General features: G+C 39.2%; 4 protein-coding genes and 1 long non-coding RNA gene across 10 annotated transcripts; 2 read left to right on the top strand and 3 right to left on the bottom strand.

Annotated features, from left to right (window-relative positions):
• Window positions 1–972: 972 nt before the first annotated feature.
• LOC131326197 (uncharacterized) lies at window positions 973–6,585 on the top strand. The gene is made up of 2 exons (XM_058358857.1): window positions 973–1,717; window positions 3,572–6,585. Exon 2 carries the CDS (start codon window positions 3,583–3,585, stop codon window positions 5,302–5,304), a length of 1,722 nt encoding a protein of 573 aa, XP_058214840.1. The 5' UTR covers window positions 973–1,717; window positions 3,572–3,582; the 3' UTR covers window positions 5,305–6,585.
• Window positions 6,267–15,085, bottom strand: LOC131326198 (protein PIN-LIKES 6). 4 transcript variants are annotated; one of them, XM_058358861.1, is made up of 12 exons: window positions 14,874–14,894; window positions 14,505–14,583; window positions 14,171–14,391; window positions 12,916–12,995; window positions 12,713–12,837; window positions 12,215–12,336; window positions 10,601–10,786; window positions 9,487–9,561; window positions 8,864–8,964; window positions 7,676–7,728; window positions 7,288–7,476; window positions 6,267–6,751 (listed from the first exon to the last, which is right to left on the bottom strand). In XM_058358861.1, exons 3-12 carry the CDS (start codon window positions 14,348–14,350, stop codon window positions 6,630–6,632), a joined length of 1,233 nt encoding a protein of 410 aa, XP_058214844.1. In that variant the 5' UTR covers window positions 14,351–14,391; window positions 14,505–14,583; window positions 14,874–14,894; the 3' UTR covers window positions 6,267–6,629. The 4 variants fall into 4 exon arrangements, with proteins under 4 accessions (XP_058214844.1, XP_058214843.1, XP_058214842.1 ...); XM_058358860.1 differs by lacking the exon at window positions 14,874–14,894 and adding an exon at window positions 14,761–14,783; XM_058358859.1 differs by lacking the exon at window positions 14,505–14,583 and having other exon boundaries at window positions 14,874–15,085.
• Window positions 15,086–18,433: 3,348 nt separating this feature from the next.
• LOC131326199 (uncharacterized) lies at window positions 18,434–18,941 on the top strand. The gene is made up of 2 exons (XR_009199929.1): window positions 18,434–18,648; window positions 18,760–18,941. It is a non-coding gene; the product is annotated as an uncharacterized LOC131326199 (long non-coding RNA).
• A 3,049-nt stretch (window positions 18,942–21,990) lies between these two features.
• Window positions 21,991–24,884, bottom strand: LOC131326201 (uncharacterized). Of its 3 annotated transcripts, none has more exons than XM_058358864.1 (3): window positions 24,652–24,884; window positions 23,073–23,787; window positions 21,991–22,673 (listed from the first exon to the last, which is right to left on the bottom strand). In XM_058358864.1, the coding sequence occupies exons 2-3, from the start codon at window positions 23,753–23,755 to the stop codon at window positions 22,133–22,135; spliced, it is 1,224 nt and encodes a 407-aa protein (XP_058214847.1). In that variant the 5' UTR covers window positions 23,756–23,787; window positions 24,652–24,884; the 3' UTR covers window positions 21,991–22,132. The 3 variants fall into 3 exon arrangements, with proteins under 3 accessions (XP_058214847.1, XP_058214846.1, XP_058214845.1); XM_058358863.1 differs by lacking the exon at window positions 24,652–24,884 and adding an exon at window positions 24,118–24,526; XM_058358862.1 differs by lacking the exon at window positions 24,652–24,884 and adding an exon at window positions 24,044–24,526.
• Window positions 24,885–25,864: 980 nt separating this feature from the next.
• On the bottom strand, window positions 25,865–27,357 carry LOC131326202 (calcium-binding protein CAST). Its single transcript, XM_058358865.1, has one exon. It carries the CDS (start codon window positions 26,729–26,731, stop codon window positions 26,126–26,128), a length of 606 nt encoding a protein of 201 aa, XP_058214848.1. The 5' UTR covers window positions 26,732–27,357; the 3' UTR covers window positions 25,865–26,125.
• Window positions 27,358–27,502: the final 145 nt, after the last annotated feature.

The following is a 27,502-nucleotide window of genomic DNA, read 5'->3' on the forward strand; positions in this document are numbered from 1 at the left end:
TGGTCATGAAAATGGTAGATACTACCAATTCATGCCATGCCCACGACGCATTTGGGGCCATTCGAGTAAATCTCTTAAGATTCCATGAAACACCACTGACTTCTAATAGCTGCTGAGTTGATATTAGTCATTTTAATATTTGATCAACTAACACAATCAATTTTGGACCCAAGTGCAAACACAAAAACACAAGCAGCTAAATCATTTTGACACCAATCCAAGACATTCTGAACCAGAAAACATTATGAAATATACAGTATATATTTTCCCATCCATTTGCCCGGCTCACGAAATAAGCTATAAACAATGACTAAAAGCAAAAATTTGAAATACTAACAAGCAGTGATTCCATCACTTTAATACCGGACATATTTTCATAGCACCGCCTACAAATCAAACCCACAAACCTGTTTCTTCAACAACAAATAGCACTAAAGCAACACAAATCCAGTTCACAGCAACACATACCAAACAAAACCTACGTGAAATTTAAGCATACAGAGAGAACCCACAAACCCAGTTCACAGCGGCCTTGATACGCGTGGCGGTGCAGGGGTGTTTGTGTTTTGTAATGGTGGCTGTGTGTTCGAGAGAGTGAGAGAGAGAAGTACCTCGCAAAGTTGGAGGAGAGGGCATTTCGTTGTGACTAACTGTTAGGGACGAGAGAGGACTTTTTGTCGTTTGCTTAGGGGCCGTGGAGGTGGGAGAGTTGTGGAGGTTTCGTCAATTGTGCAAGAGGAGAGAGGGATGAGATGCATTCGGCTTTGATTTCGTCGTCTGCGTTAGGGAGTCATTGAGGTGGAGAGGTCGTGCAGATGGAGGGAAGGAGAGAGGCGAGAGAGGGGTGGGAGGGAGGAAGGGCCAAAATAATTCAGGGCCTCCAAAAATTTTCCACGTCCAGTAACAACCGGTAATAGCAGATAACCAAGAGAGAGAGAAAGAAAGAAAGGGGTTTTCTGGCAATGGTTGGGATTAAACCGATCTGTTCCAACGGTTCAGATAGAACAGACAGAATGGGAGTATGAAGCTCCCAAAACCGCGTGGGAGCATCGTAGCCGGACCCCCTTGTTCTAGTTCTTGTTCTTGTTCTTCAAAGGGGGTTTTGAAAGTCTCAACTACTCTTTCTCTCTCGACTTAATCGAAGGAACCCCACCCACCCACCCACCATGGAAAACGAAAGCTTTTTAGTACTCCATTAGAAAGTGAAAAGATAGACAGACAGACAGATTTCATATCGTACTATGGGTATGGGGGGTTTGGTTGGTTGGCTGGTCCCTTCCCTTCCCTTCCCTTCCCTTGCCTTCCTCCTCTCTTTCTCTTCTTCATCTTCCGATGGGGAAAACACAATTTCTGACGACTATCTGTTTGACTGATGCTAAGAATTCCTCCAATTCGACTCAACACATCGCCATACATCCGTCTTACACATCATTATACTAGTTGGTTGTTTGTTTCAAAATCCCAAACTTTTACTCCTCAGATCGATCCATCCCTTTTTGCACCCTTGACTTCCTTTGCGCCCCTCTTTCTTCAATCCCCTATTTCGTTGCTTCTTTCTCTCCGTCTATACTTGTACCAACCAAAAGTTGATGATGTCTTTTTCTTTCTTTTGAATTGGTTTCTGATTGGAATCTGTAACCTGGAATCCTTGAAGCTGATAACATGATTTCGTCATGGAAATTTTGACCGTCGGTGGCAAGCTGCGTCCCTTTGTCTGGTAAAGTCTCGGGTGGCCTTTGAACCCTCTTTCATTTGCTTCTCTTTCTGCTAGCTTTTTCCACTTCACATGACATTCGATTTCCAGTTGCATACGGTTTTCCATTTGATCTCGTCGATGGTTATTTGGATGTTTTCTGCACTTTATTTATTTATTGTCTTCTTAATTTTTGCTGTTTATAACCGAAACCTCTTGATTCAAGGGAGATTCAAGAGTCTTGAATTTTCAATTTAACCCCGACTTAAAAACCGATACTTTTTGCAATTAGGCTTTTAAAACAAACCAAACTGAGCCTTCAGTCCCAATCACAGTTATGCTTGTACTTGGAAATTAAATTACAGCATTCCTGCCAGTGGTCGTTTACCTTTAGTACAGCTGCATCCCTTCTTCTTTTTCCTTTTCTCCATGTGAAAACTTAATGGGGATGTAAGTTGACATTGTTTTGTCAGATTAGGTATGTTAATTGTACAGCACATCAAGAAAGAAATTGATGTATCCATGGTTATTGTTTACAAATCCAATCCGTTGAGACCGCCACTTGAACTGCTTATCCTGCATGTGCTTTTATAGGGGATACGGGGGGGATTGTTTAGCTGCAATAGGCTGAACTATATTGTCATATTGGGAAAAACCAAATGATGATTTGCGTTTATTCTTATCATAAAACAGTGTCTCCAAACTTACTGGATTCACTAATAGGCAGTTTATCATAATATGGTATCTTGATTATAGAGTTGTATCCATTTGCTTATTAGAGAGAATCAGGTCTCTAGGCCATCACTCTATGATGCTTTCTGGCTTTGATTTAGGGCATGATTCCACGGCATAACGTTCCTTGAGTTCCGCCCATACCCCCATCAATTGTACATTACATGTAGACTGTAATTGTATTGTATTGTTGATAGATTTGGATTGCTAATGTAAGTGTTTTGTGATACCTTTAACTAGAAAATGGAAGTTTTAAGGTAAAGGAAAACCATGGTTTAAAAATCGGTATTGTTAAATAGCTTGATATACATTGTTGGGCCTATTTCCTAACAGCTTAAGCTTTTGGGACTACTGGTAACTTAACATGGTATCAGAGGTTAGGTTGCAAGAGGTCTTGGGTTCAAGTCTCTCTATTTGCATTATGTCCCCGTTTGCATTATGTTTCTCCTTTTTGCATTCTATCGCAATATGTATGGATGTTTGCATCTCCACGTGCAAGACGGAGTTGCACGTGAGGGAGGGTGTTAGATAGCTTGATATACGTTGTTCGACCCATTTTCTAACAACTTAAGCTTTTGGGACTTCTGGTAACTTAACAGTTATGTAACGATATCGGCCGTTACATAACTATGTGATCTTAACTATGAAGAGCAAAGGTAACTTCTGGAGAAATCAGAAGAATTAGGCTGATATTGTGGGCCATAAGGCCCATTATCATTTTTTGCAAGTAAACTAGTACGCACTAAGTATAACATCACGTTGATATGTTTTGCTTGTCTCTTCTGTGGCATTGCATCCTCTATGATCAGTATTCTTTTTTCCTTTGCCCTTCGGTAATGAGTTTTTTTGATCGAACGACATATTTTAGTTGCGTTCTTTATGAATTCTTTCATCTTTAAGTGCTACCGTCAAGCAACAATAGCCTTGAAATATAATGCGACATGTTTTTTCGGGTTCAGTTATTACGCAGTATTCTCCTCTGGCTCTCCTCTAACTGAATGATTTGCTACCTGCACATGGTTGGTTGCAGCTTTAGTTTAACTCTTTTTTAGTGCATATTTTATTTTACTTTTCTGGATTTGGTATTCTCTTTCATGTGATGCTTTTTTCCATCCTTCATTGAGTTTAATTTGTGTTCCTTTTCAGCACATTAACAGATGGATGAAAATTCAGAAGGTATGTCACAGGAATTGCGTCAATCCACTGTGATTGGTCGCATGTACGGTGCTTCAGTTATTGGTCACACGAATCATGCACCTGTTGTTGACCATTCTGACCTGCCAGCAGCATGTGTATTATGCCAAAGAATCCTCTCACCTGATAATGAGGCTGGGCATCTTGAAGCATTCAGTATGTGTGGAGATTGTAAGTTCTTATTTCTCGAAGAATTTGGAACTCCAACAGTAGACGCTCATCGGAGGCAGACAACCAGAGTCAGTAGAACAAGGCACAGCAGTTCTGAGTCAATTGAGAATTTTTTTTCACAGCAGTTTTCACATATGATTAGCCTTGCGAGGCAAAGCCCCTCAACTGCACCTGATAATGAAAGTCAGACTGCAGACACCGATGCTGCTGCCAGGTTCCTGCAGCTTTCACGTCCCCGAAGCACTCCAAGTGGGTCCAGAAGATGGAGGAGGGCACTGTCTGATACTGAAAGTGAGGGGTTTGATTCTCTTTATGGAGAGAGTGAATCAAATGTCAGCTTTAGTGGATACAGGCCTTTCCAGAGTGAGAGTGATGCCATTTCATATAGTGCTTATGGAGGGGATTCCGATGCTTCTGTGGATGGACATAGTTTCCTGGATACTGAAATTTTTATCCACGCAGATGCTGGAAGTGATAGTGACACTGATACAGATATTGACCCCATGCGTGCTGGTCTCAACCAATGGAACTCAGATGACCAAGAAGAAGATGACGATGATGAAGAAGAAGAAAATGAATGGGAAGAAGCTGATGCTGAGGAAAATGATGCAGAATCTTCTGCAGGGGTTCACCCCCAAAGTTCATCAGGTCGAATTGCAAGCAATGGGCCTGTAACTTGGCGTGGACAGCTTCGTTCTCCTGAACTTGAGGGAGCCATTCATGTTAGAATAGGGGAAAGGAGACAAACATATATTGCTGACTTACTTGCTAACTTGGAGGGACCAGTGGGACTGCCTTTTGTTGGGAATTCCAGGGATTATGTGGATTCAAGGGGCTTTGATGAATTGCTTGAGCGTCTTGCTGAGGCTGATGACTCAAGACGAGGAGCACCTCCTGCAGCTGTGTCCTTTGTGAATAGTTTACCTCGTGTGGTCGTCAGTGAAGAGCATGAGAAGCAGGATGGTTTGGCATGTGCAATCTGCAAGGATTTTCTCTCTGTTGGGACTATTGTAAATCAGCTACCTTGTTTTCACCTCTATCACCCTTCCTGTATCTTACCCTGGCTAACAGCACGGAATTCATGCCCCCTTTGTCGGTATGAGCTTCCAACTGATGACAAAGATTATGAGGAAGGCAAGCGGAACACTACTAGCTCTAGTTTAGAGATTAATGAAATCCAGCCGCAGGAGATGAGTGAGGAGGATAGTTCGTCAGACATTAATGATGATGGTGGAGTAGGTGGAATGCAGCAGGCAGATTTTGTAAGGGAGGAACGTGAGCATGCCACAGGGGACACAACAAGAGGAAGGTGGTTGTTTCTTGCTGCTGCTCCAATTGTCAGTCTTGTAGGCATTGTTCTTGTGTTGTGGTTGGGCAATCCTCTGACAGAAAGAAGAGGGCCAATTGGCCACCATGACTTCCCAGGACAGGGACAGCATCCTAATCGCAGTTCTCGCTCCTGGCCACCCAACCATAGGGAGAACAGGAGCAGGAGGTGGTGGTCGTTGTTCTAAGTTCTCTGATTATTAGAATCTGATCTTAGTGTTTTCCTGTTAAAAAGGTGTTGTGATTCTGTGGATGTGTTCATACTCTTCTGGTTGAGTTCTTGAATTGGTGAGTTTGGGCCTTTTTGACAGAGTTCTTTTTATTCTTATGAGTTGGATTTGGTTCAAGTCCGTGCAGATTCAAAGTTCTTGATCAATAATTCCACATGCTCCTGCAAATGATATCTGTCAACTGACGTGGAATACCGCAGCCATGACTTCAGATAGGGCATCGTCCCCAAAATCCATGTGGGAATGTATGCTCTATTTTCGTCCCTCCATGTTAGGAATGGTTTCCATGTGGGAATGTATGCTTTATTTTCCTCCCTCCATGTTAGGAATGGTGCAAAAGTTAAATTTGACGAACAAGTTGTGACTCGTTTTGAGAAGTTGAAAATGGGAACCCACGATAGGAATTGAATCCTGGACTTGTTCCTGGTAGAGGGAAAATTTAGAATTGGTGCGTCCCTTTCTTCTCTTGTGACTTGTTTCTATATAATACCAAGGAAAATTAGCCATAAAATGGTTTTCATTTAAGAGGACACCAGCAAAATAGTTTTCAGCAGAGGTTTTTCAATTTTTTTAGTTTTTTAGCTATAATATCACCACATGTTTAGACACTTTCATATGATTTTATGGTGCATTTTTCTATTATAAGATTTTAATGGTTTAGACACTTTCATAAGGTACCATAGGGTTTTAGGCACTTTCCTAGGATACCAATATTTGTTCTTATGTTAGATTGCAAAATATGCTTGTCCTCGAGCTCAAAAAATGAAAATATAAGGGATTTTTGTCCAAGTCCCTTTTAATTAAATACCCACCCATACAACAAAGACGGTAAAGACATGAGACAACAGCGATGTTTGAGATTCGAATTGAAAATACCAATACCCTCGCAAAAAGATAAAGAAAAGAAAAGAAAGAACTGGTTAACCAAAGATGAAAGTGAACATGAATATTAAATTAGCTGGCTACCTAAAACAAGTTTGTTGGATCGTAGAAAAAAGAGAGGCTAAAACACATATAATAGCGGCAGAGCAAAATCATGAAGCGCCTTCTGGCAGCTCTTTTTCACACATTTCTCATGGTTATCCTTTTCGATTTACTATTAACACGGACTTCTGAAGAAAAACAGTGGAAGGGGGTAATGCCATTGTGACAACCAGCCACAGATAGCGAATGGTTTTGCCATAAGATGATACTCAGACGAGTAACAGCTGCTCCCTTCCCCTCATTTCAGCCCAACAGCATCGTGGTGGAATTCATAATGTAAAAAGAGCACCACGTGCAATTTAGAAGAGAATGTGGAGATAGAGAACTATCCACCCAGACATAGAAAGAATTGCAAATATATGAACCCAGAACAGCACAGCTGCTCCCTCTCTCCCACATCCTCTCAAATTGGCTACAGCACCTACAACAAAAGGGACAAGTAAAATTGTCAATAAATGTATCACAATTCACGATTACCTTTCATCATATTCCTACTACAGATTGCTTGGAGTAGGCTTTTTTTATCCTGTGCCTTAGTTTCAACATTGTTTGCAAACCTTGATTAGGGAATCATCTAATATGCATATGTATCCGTATTTAAAGGGTATGACAAAACGACACTCAGGATTGCATGCTCAACTTGAAGGTTCTTATTGTTCCTGTGCATAAAGAATGCACAGGTATCTAGTGACGACACTATATTGCTCATGCAGATGCAGTGATGTCACAGGCATTTAATGTGCTTTCAAGAACAGTCTTGTCGAATGCCATGCGCATAGCATTAAAAGGTTTGACCTTCAAAAAAGGGGATCCATGATATATACTTGTCCGCAAATTCGGCTTATCTAACGGAGTAGCTGATGTACGGCAAACAATGTCCAGGGATGACACACTAAATTTGGCTCGGCTTAATCTCTCGCTTCGGAAAAACACAACTACATTGGATTCAGCTATTACCAGAAAGCACAGATGTGGGCATTGAATGCTGGAGGAGAAGGACGAATCTGAACATCTTATCATCAGGAGGAAGGAAACCGAGCTTGTCAGCCAACATGACAATGCCAAGTCCAGCTGGAGGAACCAAAACCAACCGCCCAAAAACAATTGCAGCAGTTGTCCGAATACCAAGCTTTGAACTCCCCGGCCCTGCAAGTAACCCCAATTTGTAAGCCATCTAATTCATGTATGCCATCTCAAAGGCCAATAGTGGGGAAGGTACAATGAGATCATTGCACTGCAATGGAAAGGAAACAAATCTAGGACTGAGGATCATAAAAGCCATAGATTCCCTGCGATTAGGACATGTTAAAGTACTGAGACATGACCAATAAGTAGGTCAACTTACCATCTATAAGGTTGCCACCTAATGCCAACAAAATGGATGGAATCATCGCATCCCTGAGAGTTAAAAACAATGTCAGAAATCAACAATGTTCGAATTTAGAGCTAACTTCAGCCTATAGGTCTGCGAATAATTGTGTTAAGTAGAAAATAAAACAATCTCGGGGGCTGTCCTGGTCTTACAGGCTGAAACATTTAAAGAGTAGCACCTTATTAGAACAAAGCGACACTGGATAACAAATCTCATTTTAATAGGAACTTTCTGGTGTGAACAGTTTATTTAAGCATTTCTGAAGCTTGTTTAGACTCAACTATATCATTCTTGATGCCAAGGAAATGAAAACTTCAGAAAAAGTATCATAGTACATTACCGAAGCTACAAAAATTGCAGGAAAAGTATCAAAACACGTCAAACTTTTGTAGGTGGACACTTGCATAAACTTCTGCTATTCCTAAAGCAGTGTTCTGACAATAAAACCAAGTAAAGTAAAAAGAATTATACAGCATTAGTAGCAAATGCTTTCAATAATCAAGAAGGATTATATTAAATAAGTTTGACACTTGCCATAAGAATAGTTAGTATGGTGCGAGGGATCATTTGCAAACTGACAAAAGGGATGAGTGTGCAAATCCTAGAAACTGACAAAAGGGATGAGTTTCTAACTGTCTCACACTAGTGGTTGTGGGTTGTGTTAGACTGTCATGGGATCAAGAAGGCGCTGTCCACAAAGCATGCTTTTGACCAAACATATACAGAAACCAGTGACCACAAACTGGTAGCTATGGGAATTACGTGGAATTTAACTGTCAGATGCTTTCTGCTTTTATTCACCATTTAAAATTCCAACGGGCTTCAAAATTAATTTGTCTGTGAACTATTAACTCAAGTATAAACAACAACATTTCTCTTTCAACTCCACACACTTTTTGTTTTTTCATTTTTCCTAGTTCCCAGTAATGAGGACATATCCAAAGAGATTCCAGTGTTTCCTGACTTCGATTTTGCCTTCAGTTGTATTGTGCAACCTATTTTATACAAGAAACTTGCTTCTTTCATCAGCAAAAAGTAGAGTTACACCAATGCACATGTATATGTACGTGTAAGAGCATTGTTGAATGTAAATTATAACTGCAAAGAATATCCAACAGAAAGGAAACAACAAAATAAACACACAGGAGGTACTGAGCATACCCAAGAATCGTGCAGCTGTCAGTGAAGAAATAAAGAGGAGCATCATTTGTAAAGACTAATCGCTTCAGAAATGGTACACATCCAATTACCATTGCTAAAATCTGCAGAAAAGACATGCTTTCCAACTTATTGGTAGATAGTGAGGACAAAATGGGTAGACCAACTAGAGAGCCAAGAACTTTGACAATAAAGCAGACAGTATACAGAACCCTCAAGTGTTCACTGAAAGTATACTTATTTCTTAACAACATTAATAAACCGGTTTTAATTTAGATGCTCTGAATCCAGAATCCTTTTTGAAACCTAAGGATCAGAATACTTGGAGTAAACTTGATTAATAATGTGCAGGCCAGTCTTTTGTCATTACACCCCCTTGCTATTACATTACAACAGAACATCAAGTGTTGTTTCCCAAACATCAAATTTCCAACAACCCAAAATTTATAAATTTTATCAGTGCAACAAAATCTTTTGGACAAAGAAGAAAAAACCCCAAACTGGAGTGTACTATCACCAAACATGATGCAACAACACGTGCATTCCAATTACAAATCAACTAACAAAAAGTCCCCAGCATGCAGAATGTGAAGAAAATTAACAAGCTATTAAAAGATTGAACTTACAGAAGCAATGATAGGGGGGTGAAGGATTTGCTTGACCTTCAACTTCTCAAACACAAAAGCTAATAGATCTTTGATCTGCATCAAAGCATTAAAACTTATTGCATTCCCATTCCATTTCACTGAAGTTTATAACATAAGGAGCTAGAGAGCACAATAGTTATTGGTCTCAATCAAGCTGACTTTTGCAAAAGGCTAAGCAGTGTATTGAGGATGCGTATGGAAGACCCCTTACGTTTTGGATACTGGACTCAAAGATTGACAAATAATGTTCCTCTCTCTCTGTATACAGACGCGCACACACAGAGATTGCTTCTTTTCACGTCCTCTTCTTGTCCCTTACCTCCCTTTCATCTAGTTCTGCATCACTAAAGCTCTGATACTATCTTAGATCACCAATTGTCCCATAAGCTTAAATTGTCAAGGAATGATGGCAAGCATATACACCAAGCTATCCAACATACGTCTACATGATGTCTCTCAAGGGGGGATAACAGTACCACATACAGGATGTATAATGTCCCATCAATCTTGGTGAGAAATTTTTAGTGTTATCTTTCATAAAAGCCATTCTCAAGAAATGGGAATAGTTCCAAGCAGCAACCGATGACAGCCCCTTACAGAAGGAAACTGAACCTTTGTCTCTATCCATCGAACAAAACCTCCAAAGAATACACAAAAGTTCAAAGAAGATGTCTAAGGGTGGGTTACCTTTGTGTGACATGCATTCAATAATGAACAAACTACAAATTCTACTGCTACGACTTTTTAAATATGTACACTCAAGATTATTTGGATTTCCTAAGTGAAAACTAGTACTCCTAAGTAGAAACAGCCTCAACCATGTATATTTCTTGGTGGAAAGTAGATTAATTTGAATTTATAACCACAGGGAGGTTAATGGCCCAAAGCCATGTGCTCCTATTTCTATTCGAAGCAGAAAACAAAAGAACAACATATTGAAGCAAGGTTTACTGAAAACATCCTAACCAGCCATGCCAATATCTCTTCTATATGTACAGAGTCATTTCTCTCTGTCTCCTTTGAGCAGCACGTGATCTTGAAGGAGCTGGAACAAATATACAATGATATAACATATGGAAAGCAAGGTTCTCACCTTTCTTATCTTTGGAGCATCTGAATTTGTTGGCATAGCCTCCTGCGTAAGTAAGGGAACTTGCTCCTGAGTGCTATCCTTTGGAGAATTCTTGAGTGGAAGATCCCTGTCCTCAATATCAAAGGTACCTTCGGATGGAGGCGCGAGCATATAGAAAACGTAGGTGTATAGGACGATGGCACCAACCTAAGATATACATATATAAATTAAAAGTTATTAGATGTTTGTCATTTTCATTGGAAATATCAAACAAAAAACACGTAATGCATAGATAAACAATCTTTTAAGTCACAAACATATGCAACAGGAATTCAGATACCAGGAAAACATGAAACAAGAGTTACCAAGGTACCTTCTGCAAGATTGCATCGTTAAGCTAATTACTTAAACCGATATCATTTCGTATCAGACGATCTTTTAAATTTAACTGCAAAAGGCCATAATTATCATTTCGTATCTGTAGTCTGTTATAGGTACAACTCTCAATGTTGAAGGGCGACAAATGTTTATCTGTAATAAAAAACAACACCTTTCGACTTTATATGGTATAGTCTGTTCTTGTTTTTGATGAAACAGAGACATCTTTATGCTAATGATGGGATAAGTGAAAATTCATTTCTCCCCAAACATAGTCATGCAAGTAACAACCTTTGTATATATTATTCTTCTCGGCAACTGGTCTAACAGCTGAAATGTTTTTTTTTGAACATCGAATTTTTTTTTATAATCTTTGAAATTGTTACAAAGGCTAAAGGAACAAGGGTTGACAGCATCATATTCCTAAATCTAAGAACAATATTCCTAAATCTAAGAATAATCCTGTGCCCAAAGACCCAAGACCCAATCCTTAATTGGCAAGAAACCAATCAAGACCCAATCCATAATTGGCAAGGAACCAATCAGGAAAGCACCCATTGGGACAAGCCCCAAAAAAAGAAAAAAGAAAAAAAAAGAAAAAGAACCCTACCCACACCAAACAGCCACCACAACCGCCACCCCCCTCCCCGCCGGCAACCAAGCCGCCAGCAAACCACCAGCAGCCAACACCAGCAACAGCTGAAATGTTATAGAGAAGGTTATAAACTATACTGATCAACAACGGCATGTTCAGGAATGCTGCAGAAAAGAAATGAAGAGTTGATACCCAGAGAAATCTGCAATTTTCATTACTTCTGTATGAGCTACAGCATGCAAAAGAGGATAGCACAATTTACTGACAGGGAACAAGAGTGATTATTTGTATTTGATCCAGGACGGATATACATCTGTGTAATCCTTATCTATATAAGGATATTATTTAGTAGATTTAGTTGTTATATTTGAATTTATCACTTAGAAAATGTCACTAGGATATCTTTCTTTGTAGTTATCATTTGCAAGAGCCATTTTTGAAGAACTCTACCAATGATACTGGAATTTAGTTGATGAAATAGAATCATTTTTGTTAGTATTGTCCAATGATACTGGAATTTAGTTGATAAAAATGGAATCATTTTTGTCAGTATTGTTATGGTCCACTAGGGATGCCTTACTCCTAGATGCAGATTTCTAGAGCTCCTTAGATGTGAATTCCTAAGGATCTAACTTTTTATTTATTTGTCCTGCATCACTTACCCATTGTCCGAATGAGATATAGGCATTCCCATCTTGAGTACATTTCTCGGAGTCACCGAAAGGATTTGACTTTTCTCGACATAAAGCTGAAATCAGGACAAGTGGCACATTCCCAATATTTCCTGCATAAATGCAAGTACATAAGAACACAAAGCCAAGAAAACCCAGAGGTTTTGCACCCACTGCAAGTGCAACTGCCAGCAATGCATGAACTATTGAGTTGAGATGAAACAAAACCCAATAATCTCAAGTTAAATGTAATAGATGCATGGTAACAGTAATAACAAGACACTTATCATTTCATTTTTTGTAAACCACTCACACAAGCCATGGTGATATTAAAATTCAACATCAGGACTCCTACCCAGGACAGAAACTCAAATAACCTCGATACATGCTCGACAATGGAGAGAGGAGCACTATATGTCTTATTGAACTACATAAATCAAGCATTAACAAATGCTAACTTGACTTTTACTGCAGAATGAAGCAGATTACCAATTCCAATGTGGACAATAGTAAACTTGAAGAACGGGTATGGTGGACGTACGATGGACGCAACAGCTAATCCTATCAGTGACCCTGATATGGTAGCCAGAAGAACATTAAAAGGAATGAACCACCTGTAGAAGGAGAAAAACATGTAAGCGCAAAATCTATTCATGCTTCAGATATGCATGAAAAGCGTATCTGATTCTTACCACTCAATCATTTTCTCAAGAGTGATGGCTTGCCCAAGCTGAGAGAATATCAGGCATGGTAGTAAAAGTGAAAAAACCAACTGCACCACATAATTTGAAAGATGAATCAGCTCCGAGAGTGTAGAATCTCTAGACAACACTACAATGACAAATAGAAGACATCTAAGGGAAAAGAAGAGAAAATTTCTTTTATATCCTTTCGACTTTGACCAAAAATTTATTTTGGTTCTTCACCTTTCAATTTCGGCATAAAATACTTCGACTTTCCAATTTTTTTCAATGTCATCCTTTAAGGATATATACACGAAAAATAGGGTGTTTGGATCAAGCACCCTACACACACCGGATGCCGTTGATTCCTACGTAGGCCCCCATGTTTTTTTTTTTATAGAATTTTTGGACGGCTTGGATCGGCCGTCCGGTGGCCGGAGACAGCCCGGCGCGGCCGTCGGTCCCTACAGCAGGACTCAAAGAAAACGGATTCCTTCTAAAGGATGACATTGAAAAACAATGGAAAGTCAAAGTATTTTTATGCCGAAATTGGAAGGTGAAGGACCAAAATGAATTTTTGGACAAAGTAGAAGGGATATAAAAGAAATTTTCCTGGAAAAGAACGAGCACTTAGTTACGAAAAAATGTCATCATCCACTGATTGTGGCTTCGTTGGCACAACTGAAAACTGCACTAGGTGAAACTCGCATCGTTTCTTTGGCAAATCAATGATTAGATATTGCAAAGAAATATATGGTGAATAGAGTGGGAACCATGTTAGGCTCAGACTTGCCATTCTAGAAATTGTACCAACATTCGGTCATTTTAATGCTGCACTTGGTCAGAATCCCACACTAGCAATCTCAGGGGTGGTAATTCACAATGCCTCATGCAAAATCTAAAAGTTTCGGGCCTCTAAATCTAGATAGTTTTATCTATTCTAAAAGCATAACGTTTCCCGATCAGCCTAGACTCTAATTGACAAACAATATAAAGACTGCCAAAATTTTCACCAAATCTCCTACTTACATCGAAGTGAAATCTCCCATTTCCACCTACCAAAAAGATTTAACAAACTCTTCAATTCACTCACAAATACAATCTAAGTCGTACTACAATACCAAAATTAAATCACAAGAGAGGGAGCATTTGGCAGCTTTTTCCCTGGATTAGACCCCATAAGCTAAAAAAGGGCAGATAAGTACTTTGAGAATCAAAAGAGAAAAGAAGAAGAAAAACGTTGGATTCTCAAATGCTTACTTACCCCGTTTAAAAGCTTCCTTCCATTGGCAGGTAAGATCTTGAAATATGCAAGAAGAAATCCCAAGAAGCAAATTGTAAAAACCTTTGCGATGGGTAAAACTGCAATCTTTATAGTGTCAACTAAAGATTCTCCTCCTCCAATCTGATTCCTGGTTGGAAATCCCAGCAGGAACCTTTCCATGTTTTCCAATTTGAACTTCTGGACTTGAATTCTCCACACTACTGCAAAATGCAGCCTTAGATAATTGACGCTACAACAAAAAAAAATTCCAAATTGCTAGTGAATTCCTGGAGGCTGCTCTATTTAATAGGGGGGGTATAGCAGATTTTCACACCAAAAATTTCGAGATAGCTAAATTTAGACAGTCGGTTTCTGTTTTCGTTTAGTTTGGTGGTGAGATCAATCCTCTTGCTCTGCAAAACGCAAGAAAGAAAAAGAAAGTTTCGACTTAAGTCAAGTATATAATGGGTTTTTGAGAATGTCATCAGAATCCCAATGGAAAAGTTTCGACAAAGTCAAGTATAGAATGGGTTTTCAAGAACGTCAACAGAATCCCAATGGGTGAAAGATTTCAAAGAAGAAAATTAACCCTAAAAGAAAAGGCAAATGAGAGAGAGAGCTTGTTTTTTCTTGATACATACAAACAAACACAAGGGAGAGGAGGAGGGAGGAAGTAATAAAAAAGAGGTGTGGTTTAGTGTACCTGCCAATCAAAGGTCTTCGCTTCTACACTTCTCCTATTAATGATGACTGTGAATTGTGATTATACCAGTTCTCCTTAAATACTCCTATAAAAGGTGAATTCGAATTCTTTCTTTCTTCTTTTTGGGTACTTGCTTGGGAATAATTTAGTCTAGAATTCGCAAGCAATATAAAAGGTGTGGAGGTTGAAGAATCAGCTATTCAATATTACTAGAGATATTGTGGAGTTAGGTGTCGTTTGTAGTATGATAAAGCATTGTTGCTTACTGCCAAAATTAATATCGGCCAAACCCCTTTTCCCACCAAGTTTCCCAAGATACGTACTGTTACGTCTGTTTCTGTACTACAGTATTTAGTTTTCCGCATCAACGAAATTTCCTCTCGCCTCATTCGTGGGGCCTCCTCTTTCATCGTCTTCCTACATCTGTATTTTGTTCTCTTTTTACCCTACCTCTTTTCGTGACGGATTGGAAAATTTACCACATTATAATCTGCAAAAATAATTTTGATACAGATGTCTGAACTCATATTAGATACTCCACTCATAGTGAGTGCAATTTTGAAGGAGGGTGAACATTACTCTCCCTCTCAGTGGTTGAAATAGTGTGGACCCCACCACAAAGTGATGTAATGCTTATCATGTAATACATTTTTTAGTAAGCATGACATCACTTTGTAGTATGGTTCACATCATTTCAACCAATAGGAAAGAGGGTAATGTTCACCCTCTTAAGTGGAGGGTGAACAAAACTCAACTCCTCCGTAGTGAACTTAAGTTCGAGAGAGGCGAATGGGCTTGCTCATGCAGTGGCGTCGAAAGCTCTTAGGTCTCGTTTGATAACAGTAATAGATGGTTAGGATTCGTAAGGAGATTGGATTATGATTGAGATTGGATTATGATTGAGATTGGTAATGAGATGAGATTGATAATAAGATGAGATTGATGATGAGTATGTTTGTTAATATCATGTTTGTTTCATGTGGAAAAGAATTAGATTTAGTATATATTTCCGTTTTTTCCTTTCACATGGGATATAGTAATTGGTAAGGAGATAGAGATTGGTGAAGGTCATTTTTGTATTTGTGCATTGATAAGGAAGGGATTGGATTGTTAATACCAAGTGGGAGAGGCCTTTCTCAATTCCCGTAAGGACTAATATTTTTGGTTTACGGTAGAAATGACAATCTCAATTCATATTTTTTAACCCGTTCAAATCTGTCCACTTTTAACCAAATCCAATCCATCCATATCCATGTTAAACCCAACCCAACCCAATCCATATAAATCAATATTTACATGTGTTTAGATGGGTTAAAAATAAGGATAAATTTAACATATGGATTGAAACTATCGCATGGTTGCTGAAACAAATTAGCCTCGATTACATCTAACGTCCAATTTCTCGGCCGAGCAGAATCTGTTTCTGGAAAGACAGTACGTGTTTGATGGTTTTGATTCAGTGAAACCAATCCCATTTAATATAATATAATATAAATCCAATCAACACTAATTTCTTACATGCATGATAAGTGGTTTAAAATTATCTTCAAAGTGAATGTCTCACAGATCAATGAAACTTTGAAATACGACTGATATCAGTAGAAAAACGTCCTTGTAGTCTCCGAAGGATTCTTAGAACTAAGTTGTTATTTTGGTACGACACCGTTGGGAAGGCATTGCAGGTAGGGGCGGAGCTATGATGAGGTCCGGGGGTCAAAAATTTTATTTTGTATATTTTTTATTTTGAATATTATTGATAATTATTCGTGTATAGCTACTTATAATCTTAATAATTTTGATTTGATTTGATAAAGACACCGGTTATTTTACATTCTCATTTCTCAATTTCTTTCATAAATAAAAAATAAGTACTCCTATGTGAAAGTAAAAGTAGCCTAAAGAAAAAAAATAAAATGATTGGTATACTTTAACAACATTATGCTAGAATCATTTCAATGTACAAATGTAATGTATTGAAATGCGAAAACCTTATGATATAATAAGCATATGTTTCGATAAAAAATATGTCTATTAAGCCGCCCTGGGGTCAAAACCCTAGCTCTGACACTGATCGCAGGTTTAGCTTGCAGAGATGCGTGAAATTTATTGAACCCCCTTTTATTAAGTGTGGCTATTACCATTTTCATGAAAAAAAAGTCTCTTAGATCATCTTCGATTATGTACTCATCAGTAATATATTAACATGATACATAAATTCAATGAAACCCATGGTTCACACAACGGTTGAAAAAAAATCAGTAGCAATAGCTCGACATAGTGAGAAACGGAGAAATGAGAAAATCTCCGTGATACATAAATTCATCTCTCTTCAAATCTAATCCGAGAACAAAACAGAAGATACATAGCAATAGGTGTCGATAATTTTGGATGAGAACAAAAGGAAATAAGAGGGAAGAGATTGAGAGTGAGAGTGCATGAGAGTGAGAAATAGATTTTTTCGCAAATTGGTTCTGAGCTATAATATTTGAAAAGGGGAGAAAAGGAAGTAAACGGATCGGATTGGATTTGGGTATGGCTTGACCCATATATGACCCAACTCATTTACTATTGACTCATATTTGACCCGCCTATATTCAACTCATGACCCGTTTCAACTCGCTCATTTGTCACCTCTAATTTATGGTATGTCTTTTGCCTAGTCATATATTGCTATCAAATTTGCTTTGCTTTTAAACAGAGCTAATACTAGTAGTATAATAGCTAGCCAGCTGCCAAACTAAACCATGACGTTGTTTTGAAAGGTGGTTAAAGACTTGCAAGTAGAGTATACCAAAAGAGAGAGAAAGAAAGGCATGGGCAGGAATTGGTTTATGGTATGTCTCTTGCCTAGTCATATATTGCAATCAAATTTGCTTTGCTTTTAAACAGAGCTAATAGTACTAGTAGTATAATAGCTAGCTGGCTCCCAAACTAAACCGTGACGTTGTTTTGAAAGGTGGTTAAAGACTTGTATGTAGAGTGTACCAAAAGAAAGAGAAAGAAAGGCATGGGCATGGGCATGGGCAGGTGTTGGTTTATGGTAGTATTACTAGTATGTCTTTTGCCTAGTCATACATTGTTATCAAATTTGCTTTACTTTTAACAGAGCTAATTAATACTAGCTAGTAGTATAATACTATGATCTTACCAACTGCCCGCTTATCCTTACATCTGTACGTTTTTATTCCATTCTAATTACCGCTGTTAAATTAATAAACCCTTTTTTGCATGACCTGCCGCGCGTCCACTATATTATATACACAGTTATAATTAATTAATCAAGCCAAAGCTAAGCTAAGCTAAGCATAATTTGTCCCAAGCAAGCTATTGTAGCTAGTCGACTACCTGACTTCTTTTTTACTATCCCTTTCCGTGAATAGTACTAAATTTCACGAATATACTGTACAATATTAAATCTCTTTTTGGCTTTTCACTCTATTTTTTGTTCACAGTAAACATGACCTGGCATGTGTCCAATGACACTTGTGCCATGGTTTCTTCTAGTTGTGCTACTACGGTGTCTAAGGTTGACTGTCATTTTCCTGCTAGTGGCTCAGGGTCATTTGATAGGTTTGAAAGGCTTGACGGATCTGGCAAAAATTAGACGTCCTGTGGTGGTGTGAAGTTTTGCATCGGCGAAAAAAGGTCATTATGGGGCGTGAGTTTCTCTTAGTCAGTCGTCACCGTCTTTGGGATTCGGATAAGAGGTTTCCGATTTTTTCATACGCCCAACCTCTCAGCTGTGGAAGTTAAAGTTCAAGAGCCATGTTTGACGGTGAGTCATCCTTGTAGCCCTGATGGCCATGCGTCTCAGAAGGTTTGTGTTGACCACCATCAGTTGAGCATTGAGGACTCCTCGTTTGCTAGGTTTGGAGATGGTTTTCAGGATTTTGCCTTGGGACCTCGGAATCTGCGGGATAAGAGGATTGTGGCTTTTTGGCGATACCGGTTGGTGGACTGTGATAATGCTTTGTGAGGCCCTCTAGAAGCAGGCGAAGGTCGACAGTGTTGAAGGTAGTATTGGTTGCGATAAGGCATTCCCACATCCCATTAGGAGTAAGTGGAAACGGAAAAGGGCTATAGAAGATGATCTGCATGCCTATCGCGCTCCTCAACGTCGAGTGTTTCATTGATTTATCTCTATTGGTCCTAATCTTTGTTTTGCAGGTTTATGGAGTGTTTGGTGTTGCTGGCGTTGGTGTCGTGGTGGTGGTTTCTGTTAGGAATTGTTGTGTGTCCTTTGTATTGGCTTTTGTTGAGTAAGTTGGTTGGGTCTGATTTTGGTTCCTAGGGCTGTGTTGTTTGGATTTCTTTGGGTTTCTTTTTCCTTTGGGCTGTCTTGTATTAATGGATGTGCCACTGTTTGATTATTATATGCTATTATGTATGTGTTCCTCGAAAAAAAAAAGTTCTGCTTCAATGAGTACTGGACGAAAAGTGTGTTAATAAATCATTGGATTGCTAAGGTAAATAATGCGCTTTGCCTTCTTGTGCAAGTAAGTCAGCACATTTGTTACTCTCCTACATGATTTGTTTTAAGCAGTGGTTGTTCCAGCTCCTTAAAAAGGGACCTGCAAGTGGTAATCATCAAGTTATATATAGAGGTGATGATCGTGTGCAACCGAGGTGAGAAATTGATAACATTTGAGTCGTGATGGCCTAACATGACTTTCAAGTGGGAATTAATCTAAATCTGTACTTGGAATTGGAGTAGCATTTCATCAAATTCAGTGATGCCAATCTTTTTCGTCTGAGGAAGAAACAAAAACTACTTTTTCAACTAACCAACCTCAATTACCCAAGAGTCAGACAGGACTGCCAATTTTACGTAATACTCCACTATTACACAAGAAGCTAGCGTTGGGGGAGGGAGCACTCTGTTTCTGATCTGATAATTAATAGGAAAGGAGAAAGCTGAAGAGATATATATATGTTGCTTCCTGGAAACATCCACTCTTGTAGTCTTGTGTTTCTACTCGATCATCATCTCATATGAGATGTAAATACTACTACTACTAACATGGAGTAACAAAGAAGGAAGCCTCTCGCCGAATCATTTCTGCTCCAGTTTGGATTATCCACACTGGTGGGGACCCACAAAATCAGAATCAATTCCTCCGCTTGGTGTTGCTTTGCTTCAGAAAATGCACAACCCTGTCGCACCACTTGCCTAATTGACCAATGGCCTATGACAGAGCCATGATTTAGGTTCTGAATGACGCTGTTTAATGAGAATCCATTGACATTGTTGGTTATTTTTAGTAAAAATATGAAGAAAGATGTTAATTGCAAAGTCTGTATATGTCCTAGACCTTCTTTTTTTTTTTTTTTGTTAAAACAAAAATAAAAGCTTCATTGAATTCTCTTGTAGTCTTTAAATGAAAGTCCTTGAGATTTTTTTGTGATCTAAATCGCTCATCTTTAAAATTGAGGTACTATCTTTTCTTGAGTTGTGTAAAGAATCAAGTTGTTTGAATACTTGTAAGCACCTGATCTGTTAGAGTAAATAGAACTTATTACAGTATCAAATTGGGGTGGCCCGTGCCAAACCCACCCCCAACTACCTGCACCCGTCCACCCTTGCTGACGACCAAATCCGCAAACTATATGTAACCATCATATTTCTCCAGGTGCGGATTTGAATTAGGGATCACATTGTTCAATGGGACTCCACTTATATTATCACATGTTCCACGAAAAATTATGAAGCAAGATTAAGAGTAAAGTTAGACTTTATCGTGGGCTTTATTTTATTCTTTCTTACAAAAATAAATTCTCGATTCAAGTTTCCCGTGGTCTTTAAATGGAAACTGTTGAGACATTATTTTCAAGATTCAATTTTTTTACTTTTGAAATCACTATTTTTACATCATTTGTATAGACTTCTATTATTGTAAAGTATTTTTTTGAAACCGAAGGTGGCACGGGCCATCCACTGCACACAGCTCCACCTCTGCCTATGTGACTTAGATTGGGAAGCTTCTGGTACTTCATATTTGAGATTGGGGTTTGCTTATTGCCCCAAAGTGCAAAAATTGCTACTCTCCATGTGACACTCTCTCAATACTTGTTATTATGGATTATAACAAACTAAAAATATTAGTAATTAGAAAGAGAATATTGTGTTGCATGTGTTGTTAATGTTGTAGAGGAGAGGAGGACATAAAAATAGGTAATAAATGGGATGAGCTTCATGTATATAATCTGGTCAAATAATAAAAAAGGACCCTAGATGATTAAGAAAATGTACAAAACAGGATAATAAAATAGCAGCGAGTATATAATACACGTTAACAAGAACTTTGAAGTCAAAACTAACTTAAAACATCTTTTTTGTTTTTGTCTGCCATCATTTTCTAGGAGTAGTATTGTTTTACAATAAGGCTCCGCTCTTCATTACTTACACGTCATTATGCGCAAACAAATAAAACTGATACATTACCATAGTGTATGCGCTTCTTCAAAAAATAAAATCATAGTGCAAGCCGATGCGATTGAGAAACAAAGATGTCTGTACAGTATTTTCATGCTGTAAGAAGTATCACCGGTTCATCGATCGAAAATGTTTCATAGTATAAGCCAATCATACTTCTGTACAGTATGTAAACACCTATACAAGTCTCTTTGGATCTGGACTACACAGACTTTCATGCTGTAAGAAGTATCACCGGTTCATCGATCGAAAATGTTTCATAGTATAAGCCAATCATACTTCTGTACAGTATGTAAACACCTATACAAGTCTCTTTGGATCTGGACTACACAGATTAGTCTTCAAACCACAAGAGGATGATGTATTGTGTGGACAAATTAGCCCGGTACAAGTAAATTACATACTTTCAGGCAGGGCTTTAGGTTGGCATACTTGATTCAGCCTCAGTTTATATTAGCATAAGCGGCCATGGGAAGTCCAAGCTTGACGTTCAAGTTGCATATGCTCTACTTGCACCAACACCGGTCTCTTTCTCCCTCTCCACCAAAGCCTTTTGGTAGATCTAGCCATGAGTAGATTTTGACCAAAGAGGGGGCTTGGACACTCATGAGTCATGAGTTAAAAAATAAATCGCCGAGTGTTATCCTATGCTTACCCAATTTGCAATTTGCATGCTGCTTGTGACAACAATGCAAACAAAAACCTCTTTCCGTTCTGCTCTACATGTGGGAAAAAGAGTACATAGACATTTTTCACTAGTCGAACTATTATTCCAGGCCAAAGAGGGGCTTGGAGGTACATTATACTTATACACAAAAATATATTCTTATCCGCGGTTCATTTGGCCAAATGAGCTCTTGCAGTGTGCAATTGCAGCCTGGACTGAGTTGTCTCTTGTGTAAGTTTTCCTTACTTCCCTCGGAACTAGTACTTCTCCTCTGTGAATTGGTGAGGCCTTGATTGAATTCGAGCAGCTTTTACTCATCTGTTTGCCTTTGCTACGCCCAATCTTCATCACACTTAAAGACTCCAACATCCCCCTTATTGCATCCAAAGAGTACTTGTCCATCTTGCTGCTTCTATTGAAATTGGACTGATCTTCCTGCCGGTTTGTTGGCTTTACTGGGGTCCGTTTGTCAAACAGTTTCATAATTCTTATTCGGTAATTCTTAATTAGTCTCTGTTTATTTGGACCTCTCTTGTTCTGTTGACTAGTGTTGTTGCCTCCAGGAGAAATCACTCCCTGCTGGGGTTTCAAAAATGAAGCCACCCCCGACCGGATGCTTATGGATTTGAACTTTATGATCAACTTCATGACTCCTCCTCCTCCATTATTCACTGCAGTTGTCAATGGTTCTGATGTTTTCCTGGATTCACAAAGGCTACTTATAATCGGAAAACTTTAAAGACAAGTCATTAACCAGCAAATGGTGGAGTTCTTCCAAAATCAATGTATTGTTAGATCTTCTAGATATGACTGACTACACAACCTATTTGTAGTATCCAACTGTGATGTGAACTTATCAAAGTAATTTCACGTGTGTGTTGCATTTTAGGCAGTGGGTGCATGCAAATTTCACAGGGCATTAGTATTGGCGTGCATTTTGGACTTTTGGGTGTGGTAACGTGTCCCTGCCTCTATGCGCACATCCAACACATCAGCAAACAAAAAGAAACAAAATAGTACTTATGATGATATTCAAAAGAAATTAATCGAAAATCTATGGGTTCTGAGACAGCTTACTGATTAGTTGTAAGGAATTTACCTGTTTCTTACGACCTCCGAGCTACCAGTCGCATTCAAATCTGTTTTCTTATCATCATCATAACCATCAGGGCGGCCACTTTCCTTGGTGTTTTCCAATGATGATTGCTTGAAAGCCGAAAGCAAGACATTCAAGAGGCGGTGGAATGCTGGAAACTGCTTCTTTCTTTTGTTATTACCAGTGCAACCAATTATGGGCATAGGTGAAAACTTGGAATGTCCTTTTGGCGGTGATCCCCGAGATTTGATTGCATACCCATCAGCAGCAGCAGGACTGCACTCGGAAGAACTAGTACTAGTGGTGGTATTATTGGTGTTGGTGGAAGAAGACAAGGTGGGAGATGTTGATGAAGGAAAGCCAGGGAATGTTGAAACTAGAGGGGATGAGGATATCCGAAACTCTAATTCCTGATTATCAGGATAATCACCGGTAGTAGTACTCTTTTCTTTTGATTTTGCTTTCGCGTTTTCTCCTTCTCCTTCTCCTTGTTGGTTGCATAGCTGGGGTATCATTGACAGTGCAAGTGGTTCATCAAGGGCTATTTCAATGTAGCTGGTTTCTTCTTCATCATCCTCTGAGAAGAACTCAATAGAGGAGTCGTTCAAGTCTAAAGAGCTGGAGGTGATCAATCTCTCTTGATGATCATCAGGGTTTCCTAAGTACTCCAATGTCTTATTTTCCATAATGATGGAAGCTAATTAATGGGACAGTGTACCTGCACAACGGCATATTTAGAGGGGGGGGAAAAGAGAGGAAACAAATCCTGACAAAATTAATACATGATCTCAGGTTTAACAGCATATCGGAAATACAGAAGGCCAAGGAACTAATTTTTAAAGAAATGCTAACTATTTGTAGTTACAGTAATTGGCCGGTCCAAGCGGGTGAAATGAATCAAGAAAGTGAAGGAAAAACAAACTGGAAATCAAAAAAATGCCATTTTTAAGTAGAAGTTAATGATGCCTACTTACAGTCACAGATTATCTATCTTAGTTGTATGAACACCGGAAACCAACTGAATCCTTTCTTCTTGTCCTCTTCTTACCTTTTCTTGTCTTTTCAAGTACTAGAAGATTTCTTTTCAAAAGAGTCGGCAGCGGGCGACTAATACTGGTGTTGGTTGGTGATTCATGCCCAAAGGTGTGTATATGTGGGTGCTGCGGCTACAATTAACAGAACTGGGGAGTTCCCATGGTGGTTAATGTGTGGAGAGATGGTGTGACAACCACACAGAGGGGGGTGGGGTGGAGAAAATTTTGATAAGTAATTTCAAAGTCAACAATATGCACCTGTGTGAATAAAACTAGTTAGTCATCAATTTGGACTGTCAGCTTATAAAATGAGATGGAGTTCGCCTTCAGCCATAACTTCGTTGAACTTGGTCCCCCTACTTGTAGCATTTTTACGTATGTACTAGTAGTAGGCTCCAAATTCACGGCAATTACGAGTCCCTTTCATTTTTAAACAGCTTTGACTAAAGTGAGCAAAGATTTCAGATAAGGATCAAAGACACGAGCTAATTAGTTCTTATTAACATACGCAAAAGAGAAAGAAATGCAGCTAGCTAGTTAACAATAACCTGATTGATGACTGTGGAAGCACCGGACGGTGTGCGCGATGGAAACAAAAAGAAAATCAAGAAGGGAAAACATGGAGAGGAACCCTTTATCTGCCCCTAACATGACCTACACAACGTTTCAAACTACCACTGCATCATCAGTTCCTTTTTTTGTATGAGAGCTATGTACGTGGTACATGTGTTCATGAATCTTCTAGACTTGCTTATTAAAGCAGCACACCAGAGTTGTTGGTTCAATATTGTTCAAAACACGATATGTGTACATATCAAACAAAGCTTCCCATTTCATCACCAAATGTTGAAAAGGCCAAACAACTTCCTTAATTTTCTCTGGTAGGAGTATAAAAGTAACTTTGAAAGTTAAGGATCAGTTGAATGTTCTTGTTCGTAGAAAGTGGTCCAGGTGATTGACAAATAAGGGCTCAATCCCAAGGCCACATGCTTCGTGAATTTAACTCAAACTTGATTTCCCTTAAAAACTCATGCTTAATTAATCCATAGTTTACCATTCAATCATACACATGGGGACCATCTTGGCAGCAATGAAGAACATCTATCATATGACTCATAGCACCTGTAGTCCAAGCGCAGATTCTAACTGAACTATTAGAACTGCAGATTTTGATTTTTTGAACCTCCATACAGCTATTTCAGAGAATCAAAAGCAACAGACCCATGCAAATGGTTCAAATACGAAAATTATTCAGTAGGCATTACGCAACAGCACTTGATAGCCACACATCACTTATTACAAAGAACATTACGCCAACCCATGTAGCTGTTCTCATAAATCCAGGATGAGAATTGGGGACCAATTTTCTTATAGGTATTGATGGTGATAGCTTAAATATGTAATTTAGCAACGGAGGAAGAATTTAAGAAACTGAAAGACAAGATTAAGGAAATTAAATCACAAATCTATTAGGCTTGCTACAAGAAAATCTTTCCAGTATTCACCGTACTTTATTCTGCTTTGTCAACGGGTTATAATTTTGTGTGTGTGTAGTGATTTGGAAATTCCAACGGGCTATATCTTCAAGCAACTAGAATATGTATATATTATTACCACAACATCTCATGTCGACGTGGTAGTTCTTGCACCATTTCCATCAAGATTATCAGCCAGCAATTTGTACGTAAGATTTGAGCAGAAACACTCTTTAGTTTAATCTATATTCGTGCAGCTTATAGAATTAGATATCCGAACAAGAAATGGAATAGAAGATTTGATAACATGTTATAAGATTAAAACTGAAATTACATGCTTAGCTTACTTCACTTGAGATAATCCCAGGCGGTGGCTACACATATACTATCACCATAATGATGGATACAGAGGTAGACAGACAGACAGACAGACTAAAAAGGATGAGCAAAAAGCCAAAGGAACAAAGGAGGAAACGCTGAAGGGAGGGAGGGAGAGAGAGAGAGATCTAAATACATGTAATACTATGGTAATTGATTTTAACAATGATTAAGAGGAGGGGACGATGACGGTGCGTAGCATCATGTCCTTGAACTCGAAGAAGTCAACACGGCCATCGTGGTTGTGGTCAACGGAGAGGATCATGCGCTCCACTCTGTCCATCTCTCTGCCTTCGGGCAATCCAAGCTTCCCAAGCACCGCTTGCAACTCCCTCGCCGATATGTAGCCGTCGCCGTCCTCGTCGAACACCTTGAATGCCTCCGACAGGTCTGATTCCGCCTGCTGGCACGCCTTTTCCTCATTATCTCCTCCTACGCCCATATCCTCATCGATCCCAAAGAAGGCGTCGTTCAGTGATCTGTGTAGGGATTCGAAGTCTTCGAATTGAAGGCCTATGGAGCCCGGTTTAATGTGGGACTTGACCATGCTGTCTAACTCGGACATATCGGCGTCCAAGCCCAGGAGTTGGAGTGCTTGGCTGAGCTCATCCACCGTTATGATTTCGTCATTGTTCTTGTCAAACAGATCGAATATCCGACGTAGACGAACGGAGTTGAGACTCGGGGATCGAAGCCGAAACGAGGAGGATGAGCTAGTGTTCCCCTTGATGAGACTGCTGCGCTTGCGCTGACTTCCCGCTGCTGCAGTTTCCATGGCTTCTCTCGTCTTTTCCTCCACCAAATTGCTGATTTAAAATTGGGAGGAGAAGACACTTGAGAGAGAGACAGGGCAATGACACCTATAAGGTACTCAAAACGAGTTGTGGACAAATTGGGTTAAATACGGCTAATATGGTTGTAGTAGTTGCAATTTCACGCCAATTGCAATAAAAAAATCGGTGCTTTTCGAGCTTTGGACGGAGGGGGAAAACAAACAAAAGGGCTGGCTACCACTCACTGCCCCTTGATCTCCCTGTGTATATGATGCGATTTTGAATTTGAGTTAGAGCAGGGGAAAGGGACCGAAAGATGCTCCTCTGCCTCTATATTAACACAGACGACGCGCATTTGACGAGCCCTCACGGTTTGTTTTTTGAGCAATTTGGTCAAAAACGACTTTTCTCTATGTTTACGAAACTTCTGCTACCAATTGGAGTACTTCAAACTACAGCCAGTCGTACTCCTCTACGAAATGCGTATAAGTTGCCCTCTTTTGATCTGGTACAAGTTGCCCCTCACTCACGCACCTCATCTTTGAATGAGTCGATTTCGTATTTAAAATCATATTCTTCTCTCTCTCTCTCTCTCTCTCTCTCTCTATCAATTCAATTCAGATCCAGCATCTTTATTAACAAGTCGTTTCTAACATTCTATTTTCATGCGTAGACTAGTTGGGAGGGGGGGGGGGGTTGTTTCAGTGCCGAGCGGGTACCAAGAGTGCCGAGCGGGTACCAAGATTTATAGAGAAAAAAGGGAGGGGGGGTTT

Source organism: Rhododendron vialii, chromosome 5a (genome assembly GCF_030253575.1).
Source record: "Rhododendron vialii isolate Sample 1 chromosome 5a, ASM3025357v1".
Lineage (NCBI taxonomy): Eukaryota > Viridiplantae > Streptophyta > Magnoliopsida > Ericales > Ericaceae > Rhododendron > Rhododendron vialii.

Bases quoted from the DNA above. Each gene is read 5' to 3' on its own strand.
- LOC131326197 (XM_058358857.1), top strand. From the start codon at position 3,583: ATGGATGAAAATTCAGAAGGTATGTCACAGGAATTGCGTCAATCCACT.
- LOC131326198 (XM_058358858.1), bottom strand. From the start codon at position 14,655: ATGACATTCTCAAAAACCCATTATATACTTGACTTAAGTCGAAACTTT. The intron at 14,392-14,504 runs GTGTGAAAATCT...TGCATTTTGCAG, and splicing joins TAGCTATCTCGAAATTTTTG to TAGTGTGGAGAATTCAAGTC. The intron at 7,477-7,675 runs GTAAGTTGACCT...GGTTACTTGCAG, and splicing joins AGGTGGCAACCTTATAGATG to GGCCGGGGAGTTCAAAGCTT.
- LOC131326201 (XM_058358864.1), bottom strand. From the start codon at position 23,755: ATGGAAAATAAGACATTGGAGTACTTAGGAAACCCTGATGATCATCAA. The intron at 22,674-23,072 runs GTAAATTCCTTA...TTGTGAATCCAG, and splicing joins TCGGAGGTCGTAAGAAACAG to GAAAACATCAGAACCATTGA.
- LOC131326202 (XM_058358865.1), bottom strand. From the start codon at position 26,731: ATGGAAACTGCAGCAGCGGGAAGTCAGCGCAAGCGCAGCAGTCTCATC.